The sequence below is a fragment of the Schistocerca americana genome, chromosome 8 (genome assembly GCF_021461395.2).
Source record: "Schistocerca americana isolate TAMUIC-IGC-003095 chromosome 8, iqSchAmer2.1, whole genome shotgun sequence".
Classification (NCBI taxonomy): domain Eukaryota; kingdom Metazoa; phylum Arthropoda; class Insecta; order Orthoptera; family Acrididae; genus Schistocerca; species Schistocerca americana.
The window spans coordinates 487185468-487201968 of NC_060126.1; the positions used below are offsets into that span (position 1 = coordinate 487185468).

The following is a 16501-nucleotide window of genomic DNA, read 5'->3' on the forward strand; positions in this document are numbered from 1 at the left end:
GAGGCAGAATAGTGGCATTGACGCAGTTTTATTTTTAAATATTGTAGTTCCAATGTAACACAACAGACTCACTCCAGCAGGAAGATACACCTTTTTGTCATGCCTGTGGCATATATTTTTTAGTGTTTCTGATTTTAGTGGCAGGAATTTTATATTCTGAGAAGTAGTTAGTCTTAAATTTCTGGAAACTTTACTTCTGTTTTAGTTGAGAATGAGTTGTTTTGAAGTCTTGTCTCTTCTCAATGTTCCAGAATAAAGTTTATTGTACAGTTTTTTATTTTATTGAACAGTGGCTGACTCATCAATTTTTTGTTTTTAGTTGCATCTGTCATAGCAGTTTACTTACTATTATCATTCTATAAAACATTTTTAATAAATTGTATTGGTAAATGGCTAAACAGAATGTAACAAATGCTACAGTTTGTGAAAGAGGAACTCTGTGTGTTGTTCTTTTCCTTTTTAGATGGTGCCAGTAAGTTAGTTTGGAAAACCAGACGTGGACACCACTGAAAACAGCCGCAAACAAGGCAGTGAAAGCATTTTATGTGTTCAAATTTGCTTAGTGCCAATTTGTTGAGTGTGCAAAGAGCTTTCTGTGACATGTTTCACAAGACACCACCAGTTTACAACAGCCTAGTGAATGTTGGGGCTGACTGGGCAAGTCATAACAGATAGTGAACCATGTGAGGGACATGATGTTGCAAAATCCCATGTCTACCTCTCCAGCTAGTGCAGAATTGAACATCCCTTGGCCAACAGTGCAAAAAATAGTTCATAAACAATTAAGAGTGAAGCCATACAAATTGTGGCTCCTGCAAGCTATAAGCCACGATGACCAACTGCGTCATGTGCAGTTCTGCATTGATATGCAGAACCATCTTGAAAAAAAATGACTTCGTAAGCAATTTAACATTCAGTGATCAAGCTATTTTTCATCTTTCGAGAAAGGTTAGCCAACACCATAGGTATGTGGTGGACACAGAATCTACATGCAGCTGTTGAACATGTCCGGGAGTCTGAGAAAGTTGAAGTGTTCTTTGCCGTGTCCAACAGTTCTTCTTTGCTGACACAACTGCTGCAGTTCATGCCACATCTTAAAACTGATAGCAGGGATTTCAGCTTTCAACAGGATTTTGTTCCTCCACATACCCATCATTATGTATGAAGATTACCAAAATGAGATGTTTCCACATTGCTAGATAGGTTGTGTTGTGCTACTTGAATGACTACCATGGTCCCTGCACTTGATGCCTTACAATTTTTTATTATTGAGTTACATCAAGGATAGCATTTATGTTGCACCTCTGCCACAGAATCTTGGAGATTTGTGACACCACATTGTTGCTGCTGTGCTTACTGCCACTCTTGATATGCCGTGTTGGGTATGAACAGAATTGGACTGCTGAATAGATGTGTTCTATGTGACAGAAGGCAGGCACAGAAACTTCTAGTTTTTTTCTTTTCTCTGGTTTCTTTATTTTTCTCTATTTCTCTGTGTCTCTCTCCTTTACCACTACTCCCCTCCCCCCACCACCACCTCTCCCTTGCACGCCGCCCAACCTGCAGTACTTCACTGTCTGCCATCCCTACCATACATCCCTTCCCCTCTCCGCCCCCTTCCTCCTCCTTTCCCCCACACAGTCGCCACTCCCATCATGCACTGGTGCTGCTGCTCACAGTTTGGTTTCAGTTGCCTGGGACTGCAGTAGTGTGTGTGTGAGTTGCGTGCATGCGTGCGTGCGTGTGTTGTTGACAAAGGCCACTGGCCGAAAGTTTTAAATATGAAAATCTTTTTGTTGTCATCTGCGACTCAGCATCTCCACTATATGGTGAGTGGCATCTTTCCCTCTTATAATATTGTTACATCCCAACCTGAATTTTCCATTGTTTAATTTAAACTTCTAATTTTGTGTTTTTATTTTTTCTGCAACTGTTTTTGTGAGTTGACTGTATTTCTCCTTGTTACCTTTTCTGTGTAATTTACATTTGGATATTATTTAAGTTGGTCCACATCCAAGAATCTCACATGCACAAAAGGATCAACAGAATATGGCAGTAAATAAATTAAAACTCTGGCTGCAACCCTTCTTTCCATCAGTTCCTATACCAGTTCCAAACTGAACAATCCATTGCCCTCACCCACCTAATCCTTCACCTACACATCAACTCAGCCAATGAACACACCCGTCAACTCCTATCCTTAATAAAAGTCCTTAATCTTTCCTCTCCCACGTCCAGACTGGCTGTTCAGAGCATCCTCCTACAGGCCAACCGTAAATTAGAACAGCATGCCACCCTCCACCTCAAAAAACTATCCAATCTCCTGGTTTCCCACCTCCGGAAAGGCAACTCGCTCACCCTTCACAACCTTTCCAGTAAACCTCAACCTCCTCTCATTGCACACCAACCCAGTCTCTCCCATCTACTCAATCTCCCACTTCCAGCTCCACTCCCTCCAAAACCTGGAACCACAACACCCTAATTCAGTAGTTAACCTTTCCTCCAAACCTCTCTCCCAATCCGAAACCTCTGTCCTATCCAAAGGCCTCACCTTCAGCCCCACTCCCAGATTCAACCAAACAGCCCTCGTCAAAGATTTACTGTCCTACACCCGTACTCTCTGCTGGAAATATCACTTTGCCACGAAGAAAAATGATCCTAATCCTACTCCTAATGATCCAACTCCCCAAGACACCATCCAAATTGAACCCTGCCTGGAACAGTTCCGTCCTCCGTCACAGCGGGACCCACCTCCTCTTCCTCAAAATCACCCTCTCCAAACCTTCCAGGAATTTCTGACTTCCAGCCTTGCATCTCAATCCTTCTTAAAAAAACCTTAATCCTACTCCCAACATCACCACTGCTGAAGCCCAGGCTATCCGTGATCTGAAGGCTGACCGATCCATCGTCATTCTTCCGGCGGACAAGGGTTCCACAACCGTGGTACTTGATCGTCGGGAGTATGTGGCTGAGGGACTGCGTCAGCTTTCAGACAACACCACATACAAAGTTTGCCAAGGTAACCCCATTCCCGATGTCTAGGCGGAGCTTCAAGGAATCCTCAGAACCTTAGGCCCCCTGGAAAACCTTTCACCTGACTCCATCAACCTCCTGACCCCACCGACACCCCGCACCCCTACCTTCTACCTTCTTTCTAAAATCCACAAACCCAATCATCCCGGCCGCCCCATTGTAGCTGGTTACCAAGCCCCCACAGAACGCATCTCTGCCTACGTAGATCAACACCTTCAACCCATTACATGCAGTCTCCCATCCTTCATCAAAGACACCAACCACTTTCTCGAACGCCTGGAATCCTTACCCAATCTGTTACCCCCGGAAACCATCCTTGTAACCATTGATGCCACTTCCTTATACACAAATATTCCACACGTCCAGGGCCTCGCTGCGATGGGAGCACTTCCTTTCACGCCGATCACCTGCCACCCTACCTAAAACCTCTTTCCTCATCACCTTAGCCAGCTTCATCCTGACCCACAACTTCTTCGCTTTTGAAGGCCAGACATACCAACAATTAAAGGGAACAGCCATGGGTACCAGGATGGCCCCCTCGTATGCCAACCTATTCATGGGTCGCTTAGAGGAAGCCTTCTTGGTTACCCAGGCCTGCCAACCCAAAGTTTGGTACAGATTTATTGATGACATCTTCATGATCTGGACTCACAGTGAAGAAGAACTTCAGAATTTCCTCTCCAACCTCAACTCCTTTGGTTCCATCAGATTCACCTGGTCCTACTCCAAATCCCATGCCACTTTCCTTGACGTTGACCTCCACCTGTCCAATGGCCAACTTCACACGTCCGTCCACATTAAACCCACCAACAAGCAACAGTACCTCCATTATGACAGCTGCCACCCATTCCACATCAAACGGTCCCTTCCCTACAGCCTAGGTCTTCGTGGCAAACGAATCTGCTCCAGTCCGGAATCCCTGAATCATTACACCAACAACCTGAAAACAGCTTTCGCATCCCGCAACTACCCTCCCGACCTGGTACAGAAGCAAATAACCAGAGCCACTTCCTCGTCCCCTCAAACCCAGAATCCCCCACAGAAGAACCACAAAAGTGCCCCACTTGTGACAGGATACTTTCCGGGACTGGACCAGACTCTGAATGTGGCTCTCCAGCAGGGATACGACTTCCTCAAATCCTGCCCTGAAATGAGATCCACCCTTCATGAAATCCTCCCCACTCCACCAAGAGTGTCTTTCCGCCGTCCACCTAACCTTCGTAACCTGTTAGTTCATCCCTATGAAATCCCCAAACCACTCTCCCTACCCTCTGGCTCCTATCCTTGTAACCGCCCCCAGTGTAAAACCTGTCCCATGCACCCTCCCACCACCACCTACTCCAGTCCTGTAACCCGGAAGGTGTACACGATCAAAGGCAGAGCCATGTGTGAGAGCACCCACGTGATCTACCAACTGACCTGCCTACACTGTGACGCATTCTATGTGGGAATGACCAGTAACAAACTGTCCATTCGCATGAATGGACACAGGCAGACAGTGTTTGTTGGTAATGAGGATCACCCTGTGGCTAAACATGCCTTGGTGCACGGCCAGCACATCTTGGCACAGTGTTACACCGTCCGGGTTATCTGGATACTTCCCACTAACACCAACCTATCCGAACTCCGGAGATGGGAACTTGCTCTTCAATATATCCTCTCTTCCCGTTATCCACCAGGCCTCAATCTCCGCTAATTTCAAGTTGCCGCCACTCATACCTCACCTGTCATTCAACAACATCTTTGCCCCTGCACTCCTGCCTCGACTGACATCTCTGCCCAAACTCTTTGTCTTCAAATATGTCTGCTTGTGTCTGTATATGTGTGGATGGATATGTGTGTGTGTGCGCGAGTGTATACCCGTCCTTTTTTCTTCCTAAGGTAAGTCTTTCCGCTCCCGGGATTGGAATGACTCCTTACCCTTTCCCTTAAAACCCACATCCTTTCGTCTTTCCCTCTCCTTCCCTCTTTCCTGATGAGGCAACAGTTTGTTGCGAAAGCTTGAATTTTGTGTGTATGTTTGTGTTTGTTTGTGTGTCTGTCGACCTGCCAGCACTTTCATTTGGTAAGTCACATCATCTTTGTTTTTAGATATAAAACTATAATTTAGATATATTAAAAATACGGGAAAGGTGAATCATTAGGAAAATGTTAGGTCCATGGAAAACTGTTGAAGGTTGGAAATTACAAAGTAATGATGAAATTTATCAGAATGTAGAAAATGTACTAGAAATAATGAGACAAGGAAGACTGGTTTTTTGACATTATATTTATGCAAGACAGTAGAAACAACTGTCAGAGAAGTGTTTAGGGGGAAATTATTGAATATAGGAGGATTCTAAGTCAGGAGAGTGGGAAAAATTGGTCTGAAATGGTCCAAAAACAATAAGGAAAAAATGTATTGAACAGATGACAGTGCTGGAGAAAAGGAAAGAAATGACTACGGAATTGAAATTGGCCCTTCTTCTGTAGCTGTTCCAAGCGAGAGGGGACTGGGGTGGGAGGGGAAGATAGTTCGCTTGTGCGTGTTCTCCTCCCCCCCCCCCCCCCCCCAACACACACACACACACACACACACACACACACACACACACACACACACACACAGAGAGAGAGAGAGAGAGAGAGAGAGAGAGAGAGAGAGAGAGAGATATATGGACATGTGTGTGACAAAAAGATATCCTGTATTTAATAGTGAAGTTGCTATTATTTGCCATACATTTTTTGAGGTGTAATTTACTGCTCAGAATTTTGCTTCAGTTAAATTTCCTCTTTTGGTTTTTTGTTATGTATCACTGAAAAAAAATATTATTCAATATTTCAAATATGTTAAGAAAAATGGAGTTGCAAGTAAATTAAACTTCAATTTGTTGGGAAACTTTCCAGAAAATTCTAGAAGTGTAATATATTTTGTTACCATTGTTTGCAGATAAGAGCCTGCAGCCATACCTTGAGCAGATTGATCAAATAGAAGACAGTGTTACTAAACTGGAACAGGCTGCCTATAAGTTAGATGCCTACTCTAAGCGACTTGAAGCAAAGTTTAAAAATTTGGAAAAGAGGTATATACACATAGTATGAATATTTGTCAGACTCTTTGCTCCTTCTTGTCATTTCCATATCACTAGCAAATTATTCTGATCTGGTAGCTTTTTCTCAACAGCTATTTATTTTATCAATTAAGATTATAGTTTATTCATCAGAAGCAATTTAATACCTACAGTATATTAAAAACATCTACAGCAAGCATGCAAGGAAAAGAAAATTACCATTAAACAAAATTTTTGTCTTAGTACTTGAACCTGGTTGCTTCAAGGGCATCTTTTTGTGTCGCTGTGAGGAGGTTCTTTATTATGTATGAAGCAGTACATGAACAACATTGCAGTATGTGGTCTGCTCCTCTCCATTCTCTAGTGGTGTGAACTCTACATTGAAGCCGTACTTTTTGAACTTGGCACTATCTCTTGTGATGATTGACTGCAGTCTGTCAAGGGAGCTTGAGGTCACCCAATGTTGCTTGTACTTGGAAGGAAGCTTGTGCATTGATATCAGACACTAGTGAGGTTTCTGATCCATAGCAAGCCACTTTTGGTCTCTATCTTGTTACAAGTGCTTTGATGATTTTAGGAAACTATTCCTTTTTCTGAAATGTGACAGTGCTGGCTGGCATCTGAATGAGGGATGGGTCTGAGTATTTTAACTGCGGCCTTTTCTCTACTGGCTGCTATTTCCTGGTAGATTTCAGGTGGTACTACATAGGTAGTCAGTGCAGTTTCTCCAGTGGTGTAGTGGCATAAAACAGAATGAGACAATGTCTTGGAGGGCAACATCCACAGTGTTCACATTGGGTGTAGCTTGTGCTGAGCATATACAGGGTGTATCAAAAAGAATCATCCAATTTGGCATGTCTGTATTTCTGGAACTAATACACATATACAATGAATTTTGGGTTTTGATGAATGGAAAACTTAAAAGCTTTTTCTTCCATACCTTTTTCATAGGTGTTCAATATGCCTCCCTTGAGATGCATGGCATATATCAATGCGGTATTCAGATTGTTCTCACACTGCAGCGAACACCTCTTGAATAACAGTTTCCACAGCTGCTGTTATGCAATGTCTCAGTTCATTCATTGTTTTTTGTAACAGAGGCTCATAAACATAGTCTTTTATAAACCCCTTGCAAGAAATAATCACATACAGTCAGGTCTGGTGACCTTGGAGGCCAGTAATGTAAGGCTGAATCATTTGGTCCAGTGTGACTGATCCATCATTCAGTAATTCTTTGATTTAAAAATTCCTGCACTTTCAGATGCCATTGTGGTGGTACCCCATACTGTTGGTAAATGAAGTCTCTCAAATCAGTCTCCAACTTTGGGAAAAGAAAGTTCTCAAGCATATCGAGATATGTGCTCCCTATAACAATGTTCTTGGCAAAGAAAAATGTGCCATACACCTTTTCCCGTGAAGCTGCACAAAACACATCAAATTTGTACAACTTCATGTAGTTGTTCCATACCCCATATTCTCACATTATGACAGTTCACCTTTCCATTTAAATGGAATGTTGCTTCATCACTAAATGCTAAATGTGGAAGAAAACTTTCATCTTCCATCTTGCCAAGTACAAAATTACAGAACTCCAAATGTTGTTGATTGTCACTTCACAGAGTGCTTACAGTAGCTGAATTTTGTATGGTTTCATGTGTAAACATCGATGCAACACATGCCAGACAGACATCAGGGGCATGTTGAGCTGCATGGCGAACAGATTTCTGCAGACTCCTTGTGAAACTGGTGGATGCGTTCATCTGTGTCGGACACTTGGGGATGATCCGGCGATTTGCCTTTACACAAACCTGTTTCTCAGAACTGTTCATGCTATCATCTCCTGTGCTGTAGGAGGATCCACACCATACTTAGTACGAAAGTCACACTAAACAGTTATTACTGAATTATTACTGAATACTTAGAATGCAGAATGCTTTCTGTTATCCCAACACCATTTTTATTAGAACTGAAGTGGGCACAACTGCTCTACCTAGTGGCAAACATGTAAAACTTGAGAGTTTTCTCTTTCCAACAATATGTTGTTCACGTATGTATCTCGGATAACGCGATAGTTAAGATTTTTTTTTAATCGGATGATATTTTTTTTATACAACTTGTATATTTGGCTGCAAAAGAATACCAAAAGGGGACAGATGTCATCACATTCACTAGTTATGTCTTCTGGACAGTATGTCAGTTATTGTGTGATGTTATTTCAGAGATACAGTTTTTGCTTCTTGAGCTGCGCCCATTGTAAGTCAGCGTGTAGTCCAAAGTAACACCCAGTATTTAGGCATACTTCAGTATTCTGATGAGCCTTAGAGCTCAGAATGCTTCTCTTTCCTGAAGGCAGAAGCCACAAGCCACAGATCTGTGTTTTAAATGGATTTGGTGCCAGGTGATTCTTCCTGTATTGAACAGCATTCTTCTCGAATATATCAAAGAGCTACTGTTTGGCAAATGTAATGCTGTTTGAATGGTGATGAAGCAGTTGCAATTGGTTCATATGGCAGAGACTGCTTATTTGCATCAATGTTGAACACAGACAGGATCCACACATCATAAGAGTACCAGGTTTTTGTGGTCGATACCATACAATTTTGCATGCTTACTGCTTTTATTCTCAACTGTCACGGTAATCATAATATTAATACATGAACATGAAAATTGAAGTACCAATTTTTAAACATTAATTATCCAATGAGACCAATAAAACTTATGTAATTTGAAAGGTAATTTTCCATTGATGTGCACAAAGAAAAGAAAAAAAAAATCTTGTGTAAGTAGCCACTACCAGTGATAAAAAGAAGAAGATGCTTTCATACTCATAACTTTGATGATACCTTCTCTATCACAAATTAAAATCTCCAGTATGTGAATATTGAAAACTTGAAGTGCTTACCAACTTCTGTCCTGCTTATTGATCAAGTGGTATGATAGAAATTACACACAGAAGTAACAGCGTTTCATGAAATTGCATTCTATGGATGTTCATGTTTACCTGGTTCATTTGCAGTAATACAGGAATTCCATGCAGCTACAATGCAACAACAGCTAGGTCAGAAATGTTGTCAACAGTGGAAATCAAAATATTATAGTTATATAGTCTGTAAATAATGTTGTATATTGGCTTTGTGTGTGTGTGTGTGTGTGTGTGTGTGTGTGTGTGTGTGTGTGTGTGTGTGTAAGAGTAACTTTGTTGTGATTATTTTCCGTTATTACCAGAAAATCTGAAGTAAGTTCCTAATTTTTAATTTCTGCATTTCGAATAACTATAACTTCAGACTTCCCTTATTATATGGAAACTAGTTTTATTTAAGTCTATGTGTAGAAGGAAAATGCTAAGAGGTCAGAGTGAAAGACGAGGAACTAGGAAGACAATTTTTGCTTAGAGACAGTAGTAGGGACTTGGCCATTCATAATGAAAATACATCTGTTGTATTCAATGATCAAAATATTAATACATGAATACTGAAAACTGAAGTACCAATTTTTAAAATTAATTATACAACGAGGCCAATGAAGCATACATAATTCAAAAGGTACCTTGCTGTAGAGGTGCTACTAACTTCTACACATTTACTTTTCACAAGCTGTGGTAGAAATGACATAACAAAGAAACAATGTTTCATCAAATTGCATTGTAGGGACATTCATGTTTAAGTGTAGCTGATGATTCATTTGCAGTAACACTCGCATAATGGGCAACTGCAATGCTACAAGTCCTATTTCGTTGATGTTGTCAGCGGTGGAAAATGAAATTTAGTAATGGAGCCATGAGAGCAAGAAGCAATATTTGTTAGAATCATATTTTGAATAGCTATGGCTTTCCTTATAATACAGAAACTATATTTGTTATTGGCTATGCCTCAAAGAAGGACTCTAATGGATGGTACTGAAAGATGAAGAGCTGGAGAGAGAACTTTGTAAAGACAAAGTAATAGGAATAATGTGGATGTTGATAATGGTAATTCTATCATTCTCTTGCAAGATACATTAAATGTCCATTGAACATAATTCCAAATTTGAGACCTATAATCACAGTTTGATGAATTAGCTGTCCAAATTTTTTAATGCAAGTCATTTCACATTTGAGGTTACTTTACTTCATGTTGTCATAAGAAGAAAGTTGATTTGCAACCATTAACACAAAATTTGTTTTTCAGCGCACTGTACCAAGGACTCGCTTCAAATGTTTAAACAATTAAAGATAAATCAAAGAATTATTTCAAGAATACTCATAGCTACAATGCAACATCTGCTGTGGGTCAGTTCTGAGGCTAAAGTTTTGGTCACAGTTGTACGTGGAGTGTATTACTTTAAGAGACAGGTTTTTTTCAATCACAGGTTGGGCCCTCTAACTCACTTGGTTGAATTTTGACCACAGGCGATATAGTAAAGCTTATTCTAAGACTAACGGTTCACATGTTCTTTCCTGTCTTGACTAATTTTAAATAAGAAGACATCAGAGTCATTAACAGTTTTGTATTGTTTATTCACTTTAGTAACAGCAAGCTAATCCCTAATCATGATCACACTTCTTCTTTCCTTTTGTAACATCTTCAGCTCAGAACTGCATTTATACCCAGATTTTTGAATATTTGTTTCATAATCCAATCTCCTCCCCCCTCCCCTTTGCAGTTTTTGCCCTTTGCAGCTCCCTTTAATGCTGAGGAAGTTATTCCCAGATGTTTTAACACATTCTATCCCTTCAGCTGGTCAGTGTTTTCCACATCTGATGTTCTCCCTTATACCGAGGAGGACCTCCCTCATTTCTTGTGTTACTTAAGTTGTCATCATCGTCGTCAGCCAGTTCGATTACTTGGTGACGTGGTGTCTTTGACTTGGAGTACAACATAGGATCCCTGCAGGTTCTGCCATTTCTACATATTTTGAGCTTCCTGCTGCCAATTCAGTCCAGCTGCCTTTCGTAAGTCTATGCCCCGCGTGTCCTGTGGTCTTCCCCTTGGTCTGTTTTAGTAATTTGTGGTCCAATCTAGCACTTGTTTTGACCACCTGCCATCTTTTCTTCCAGTGACATGACCAGCCCACTGTGATTTCAAAGTATCCACTCTTTCCATTATCTCACTGATCTTTGTTGTCCATTTGATGTCAGCTACTTCCTTTCTGTCTTTTCTTTGTGTAGCTCAAAATTGATGTTTCCATTCCTTTTTGGGTCATTGCTGGTTTTCAGACAGTGAATTCATTTAATGCCATGAGTCACAGCCATCAGCTATTGTTGGCAGTATATGTTGGTCAAAAACTATTTTCTTCAGCTCAGACAACATGTTAGACTTCAAAACTAAAACTGAGGAGTATGTTTCATAAGCTTGCCAGCTCAATTTAATATGTGAAATATTTCTGGTTTTAAGCCTCCTTTCATATTTACAAGTTGACCCAGATGGACATTTTCTGTGACCCATTGCAGAAGTGTACTACCAACAGATATATTCCCAGTGTCAATTCTTTATCACGATCTTGGTTTTATCATAGTTCATTTTTAGACCAACTTCAGAGCAGACAAACATGAGTTTATGAACCAATATAAAGTTCTTCTATACTATTTGCAAATAGAACAATATCAGCAACAAACCTCAGGTTATGTAATTTCTTTACCAGAATTAGTATTCCCTTTGTTATCCAATCCAGCTTAGACATTGCTTTTTCTAGGAATGCTGAAAATAGTTTTGGGATATAGAGTCACCTTATTTTATCTAATTAATGTTGACATTATAAACTCCGGAAGAGCCACACTTTTATTTATGTCCAATTACTTTATTTATTTTAATTAATATTTTTAACTCCACTGCTTCTTGTTTGTTTGTTCTCTCATTCACACACATGTCCATTTTGGCAATCCGCAATAGACACACTAAAATTAGCAGCATACTTTTCCATTATTATACCATATAAAAACTGAAACCCAAAACAGCTAAATAATATAGACCTTCTCAAATACAGAAGTTGCACATTAAAACAGAAACAATAAAGTAAATGGAGAAGACACCCAAATCTCATAAACTAATAATAAATCTAATAAATAAACTGTGTATACTATTAAAAGAAGTACAGAGTGCTTACAACACTTTCATTTGTCAAGCCTTCCTACCTCATTTGCAGTCTGCTTCTTTGTCTTTCAGACTGAACAGAGAAACCGAATTAAAGAAGCAAGTAACACAGTAATTGACTGAAATAATATCTTGCTCCAAGAGGAGGTAATGATATAGTTTCATAAGTTACTGGAAGGTCAAAGAAAATGATCCCATTGATGCCTTTGAAAGCCACTGCGTGTATGGCAAGTTAGTTATAGTGTTAGTGAAGCATAACTTTCTCTGTTCCAAATCCATTTTGCTGTGGAATCATAAATGTCTGTTTTGTCCTTGATCCTGTGCCAGATAAGAACTTTAAAAATGTCACTTCAAGGTGGTTTCATTCATTCATGTGCGTGTCATGTTACATAAATCACATCGTGAAGGAAAGATTTCAGCAATGTGAAATGAGTCACACTCTTACATTAAGAGACAGGAGTGGCCACTTGTGGATACTTCTGTAAAGTTTACCGGAAAGTTATGACTAGTGATTATCTACTGATAATTATGGGATATACTTCTAGATTGCTTTACTAAGTATATTAGTAGAAAAACAGCTGCTTTGGGGAAAACAATTGTCCCTTCTCTTATATTACTCAGCTGTTGTTTTGGTGTAATACTTCAGACAAAGCATTTATTTTACACTGAGCACTACAAACTACCTACATATGCTGCCAAAATCAAGATCTAACAACTGTTGTGATTGGGCAAGCTTTTGGAGCCAGTGGCTCCTTCAGGTAGAAGGGTTGAAGGGGAAAGAAGAAGGGTGAAGGAAAAAGAATGGAGAAGTCTAGGAAAAGGGGTAGATTTTGGGAAAGTCACCCAGAACAGTGGGTCAGGGAAGACTTACCGTACCGGTTGTGAAATGCAGAATTAATCATAATTGCTTTTATTATTATTATTATTATTATTATTATTATTATAAATCACAAATACCATTAGGGAGCATGAGCATATACACACATTTGCATGCAAACAAACACCAATTTATTAAAAGTAGTCATTCCGCATGTATGTGGAATGACTGTTGTTCAAGAATTATGTTAAGGAAGTGGACCCAGTCTGCATCAGAATTCTGGAACCGCCAACTTGCTCAAGGAGAAAAGGGTCTTAATTTTCTCCAAGTGATTACTGTTGAGGACAGGTGCTTACCTGTTTTTGCTGGTCTGAGGGCCAGGTTGACTTCATTCAAGTTTAGATAAATGGTTGTGTTAATTGTCCTCTGGTTATCAGATTATTGATTTAATCTTTACTGTGGTAGTAATCACAGAATTTTCACTTGTTGAAAGTGATTTGCTATTTAATCTGACTTTATTAGTGTGTGATAATTTGGTAAGGATTGTTACAAAGGTGTCCTTAAAGCCAGAAGACCTTCGGGATGCTTCTCGAATAGTTTGTTTTCAGCTTGGCTTTGTAAATTGGTATTTGTCATTTACCTTATAGTAACACTCCAATGAGGAGCCATTCAGAGATAATACCCTTCCAGTAATATATACTGTAACATCTTATGTAGCATCACATGAACAAGTTTTTCACTAAATCTTTAAAAAAAGAAAATAAAAAGTTGTACTCATTAAAAATAAGAACAACTGTAATAATCTTGTTATCCATCATAGAAAAGAACGTAGAACAATCTGATTTTGTGAACTGGATGCTTCATCTGAAATTGACTTCCTGTGACTGCATCATTGGAAAAGGAGACAGTTTGCCAGCCAGTGATGTCTGTATGGTAGTGGTGCTCCTCTGATTTGTAACATTGGTGCACAAAACCATTACAAATATGATATTTGGATTGAATTGTCTTTGTCATCTACTGCTGGTGTAAGGAGAGCACAAGAGTTGTGAATTAGGGTCACTTAATGGCTGCCATGTTTCTTTATCCTCACACAGAAGTGCGCTGTGAAGCTGTTTATGTAGTCTAATGATGTGAAGTGTGCATTTGTTCACTTCTTCTTCTTCTTCTTTGAACTTGTGGTGCTGTCTCTTGTTACATTTCTCTTTCTACCCTTCTTCACATTCCTTCCACTTTTCCCTCTGTGTCTTTTTGCTGCAGACAATTCATATGTGGTATGTGTCCCAGCCAGGACAGTTGCCACTTTCTGATCTTTTCCAATAATCTTCTTTCCTCCCCTATTTCCTTTTCCTTCATTACTTCTTCATTTTTAAGTCTGTCAGTCCACTTCACCTTAACCATTCTTCTCCATAGCAATATTTCAAAACTTTCTCAATGACAAAAGGGTCTTAATTTTCTCCAAGTGATGATTGTTGAGGAAAGCTGCTTACCTGTTTTTGCTGGTCTGAGGGCCAGGTTGACTTCACTTGGGTTCAGGTAAATGGTTGTGTTAATTGTCTGCTGGTTATCTGATCATTGATTTAATCTTTACTTTGGTGGTAGGCGTAGAATTTTCACTTCTCTCTTTTTAATCACTGCTATGTAACACTACACTCCAAACATAACACTTACTGAATATTTTCCTCAGTTGCATTGGAATTCTTGTAGCTGATAGAAACTACTTCATGTTTTCAAAAGCTCTCTTTCCTGTAGATACCCTCCTCCTTATTTCTTGTACAGCTTCCATTCCAAGTCACCAAACAACACAGGTGCAGAAAAGATTTTACTTGTTCTATCTTTTCTCCATACATTTATTGGCACCTTCTTCTTGCTTATTCTCATCATTTTTGTCTTTTCTATATTTATCTTCATTGCACACTCCTTGCTCTTTCTGGTAACACTCTTGAAAATCTACTTTAGTGCCTCTTCTGATTCTGCCAGCACTACTTGATCATCCATGTATTTTATAGTCTTTATCCTGTCTCCTCCAATTACAATGCCCCTTGCATCCTCTATGCCTCACTTATTGTTTCTTCCCCACATATGTTGAATAGCTGTGGTGAACTGGTCACATAAACACGTCCATCTCCCTCCAATAGCGACAAAGAAGTGGCGGGCAAGCCAACATGCGCCCGGAAGTTGCAGACATTCCTGCATTCCAGATTCTTTGGTCTACTGACCTTAATAAATTCCAAAGATACATATAAATAAATACATATAAATATACAACATTTAACATCTCAAAAGAATCCATTATTTAACATAAACAAAAATATTCATAATTAAATATATTAAACACATTTTCTGGCAACATAATGAAATGACCTCAACTCTTTACTGTGGGCATCGTACTTTTCGCATGAGAAACTTTATCTCCGACAGTTAATTACGTTACAATAGCCCACCAGGACTTACAAGTGTACCCTGGTCCACTTGTCAGTCCGATACAGAAATTGCATCATTGTCTTGGCTTGTATAAAACTTTTTATCACAACTGTAGTAAACTGTTTATTCTTTCATCAACCATTGACTTCCTCCTTTGTCTCACAACATAAATTACATAAACACATATATTGCCCAGAAATTTACTATAAAATAATACTAAAGTTAAAACATTTTCTCATATTAGAACAAACATAGTACTAACTCCTATATCATCAGTGAGGTTGCAAAAGTATTTCAATTCAACAACACTATTCTCTTATGAGCCTTGTAAATTATGTGATATCAAAATTAAGAGGCAAAATAAGCCAACATAAAGTATCTGTGCTGTGTTATAAACACAGCTGAATAAAAACAGTTATCATGGTGAGCATGATGTAAAATAAAAGCACACTTGCATATACAAGAAAATATAGTCTATTAACTATAGAACATTTTTTTTATAAGCATCATGGTCTATTTAAGTGAATGAACAAGATTAAAAAAATTATGATATTTGCTATTCTCAAACTGTGGGGGGTGGGTGACATGCCTTGTCTCCTAGCATCATCAGTAAAATAAAATCCCTCATTTATCAAGTCTACATATTTTGCAATTCATTAAATACTGTACAATTACTTAAACAAGCACATAGAAATCATGAAATCTAATCTTATAACAGAATTAAGTGACAATCAGTCTAGCTTCAACATCGTTTTGCATGAGATATGTTACATGGCATAGTATGGTGACTACAATTTATTTATTTATTTTTTTCTTCTTCCAGTAAAATTCTTTCCAGATAAAGGCATGTTTGTAGGCTCAATTTGTTCTTTTCTCAATGTACGGCTTCAAAGAAACAACATTCCTAAGGCCAAACAGCTTTCTAGACTTGGGATATACTAATCGTTACGCATTTGGGTGGGGGTCCTCAATAATCTCAAATGACCCAATGTAAATATCAAAGAACTTCTTGAGTTCTGCTGTTAGTAACTTCGATCGTTCATGGGATTTCACTAAGACAGGGTCACCTACTCTGAATGTAGTAGCCTTTATTTTCCTATCGTGTCTGTTTT

At 39.2% G+C, this 16501-nt stretch overlaps 1 protein-coding gene across 1 annotated transcript in view; it reads left to right on the forward strand.

The window, feature by feature from the left end:
• The window catches only part of LOC124544586 (biogenesis of lysosome-related organelles complex 1 subunit 2), a 39655-nt gene that overhangs the window by 10045 nt on the left and 13109 nt on the right, over window positions 1-16501 (forward strand). The window contains exon 4 of the mRNA XM_047123176.1: window positions 5963-6095. Within this exon, the coding sequence (XP_046979132.1) occupies window positions 5963-6095 (133 nt within the window). The remainder of the gene's footprint in view (window positions 1-5962; window positions 6096-16501) is intronic.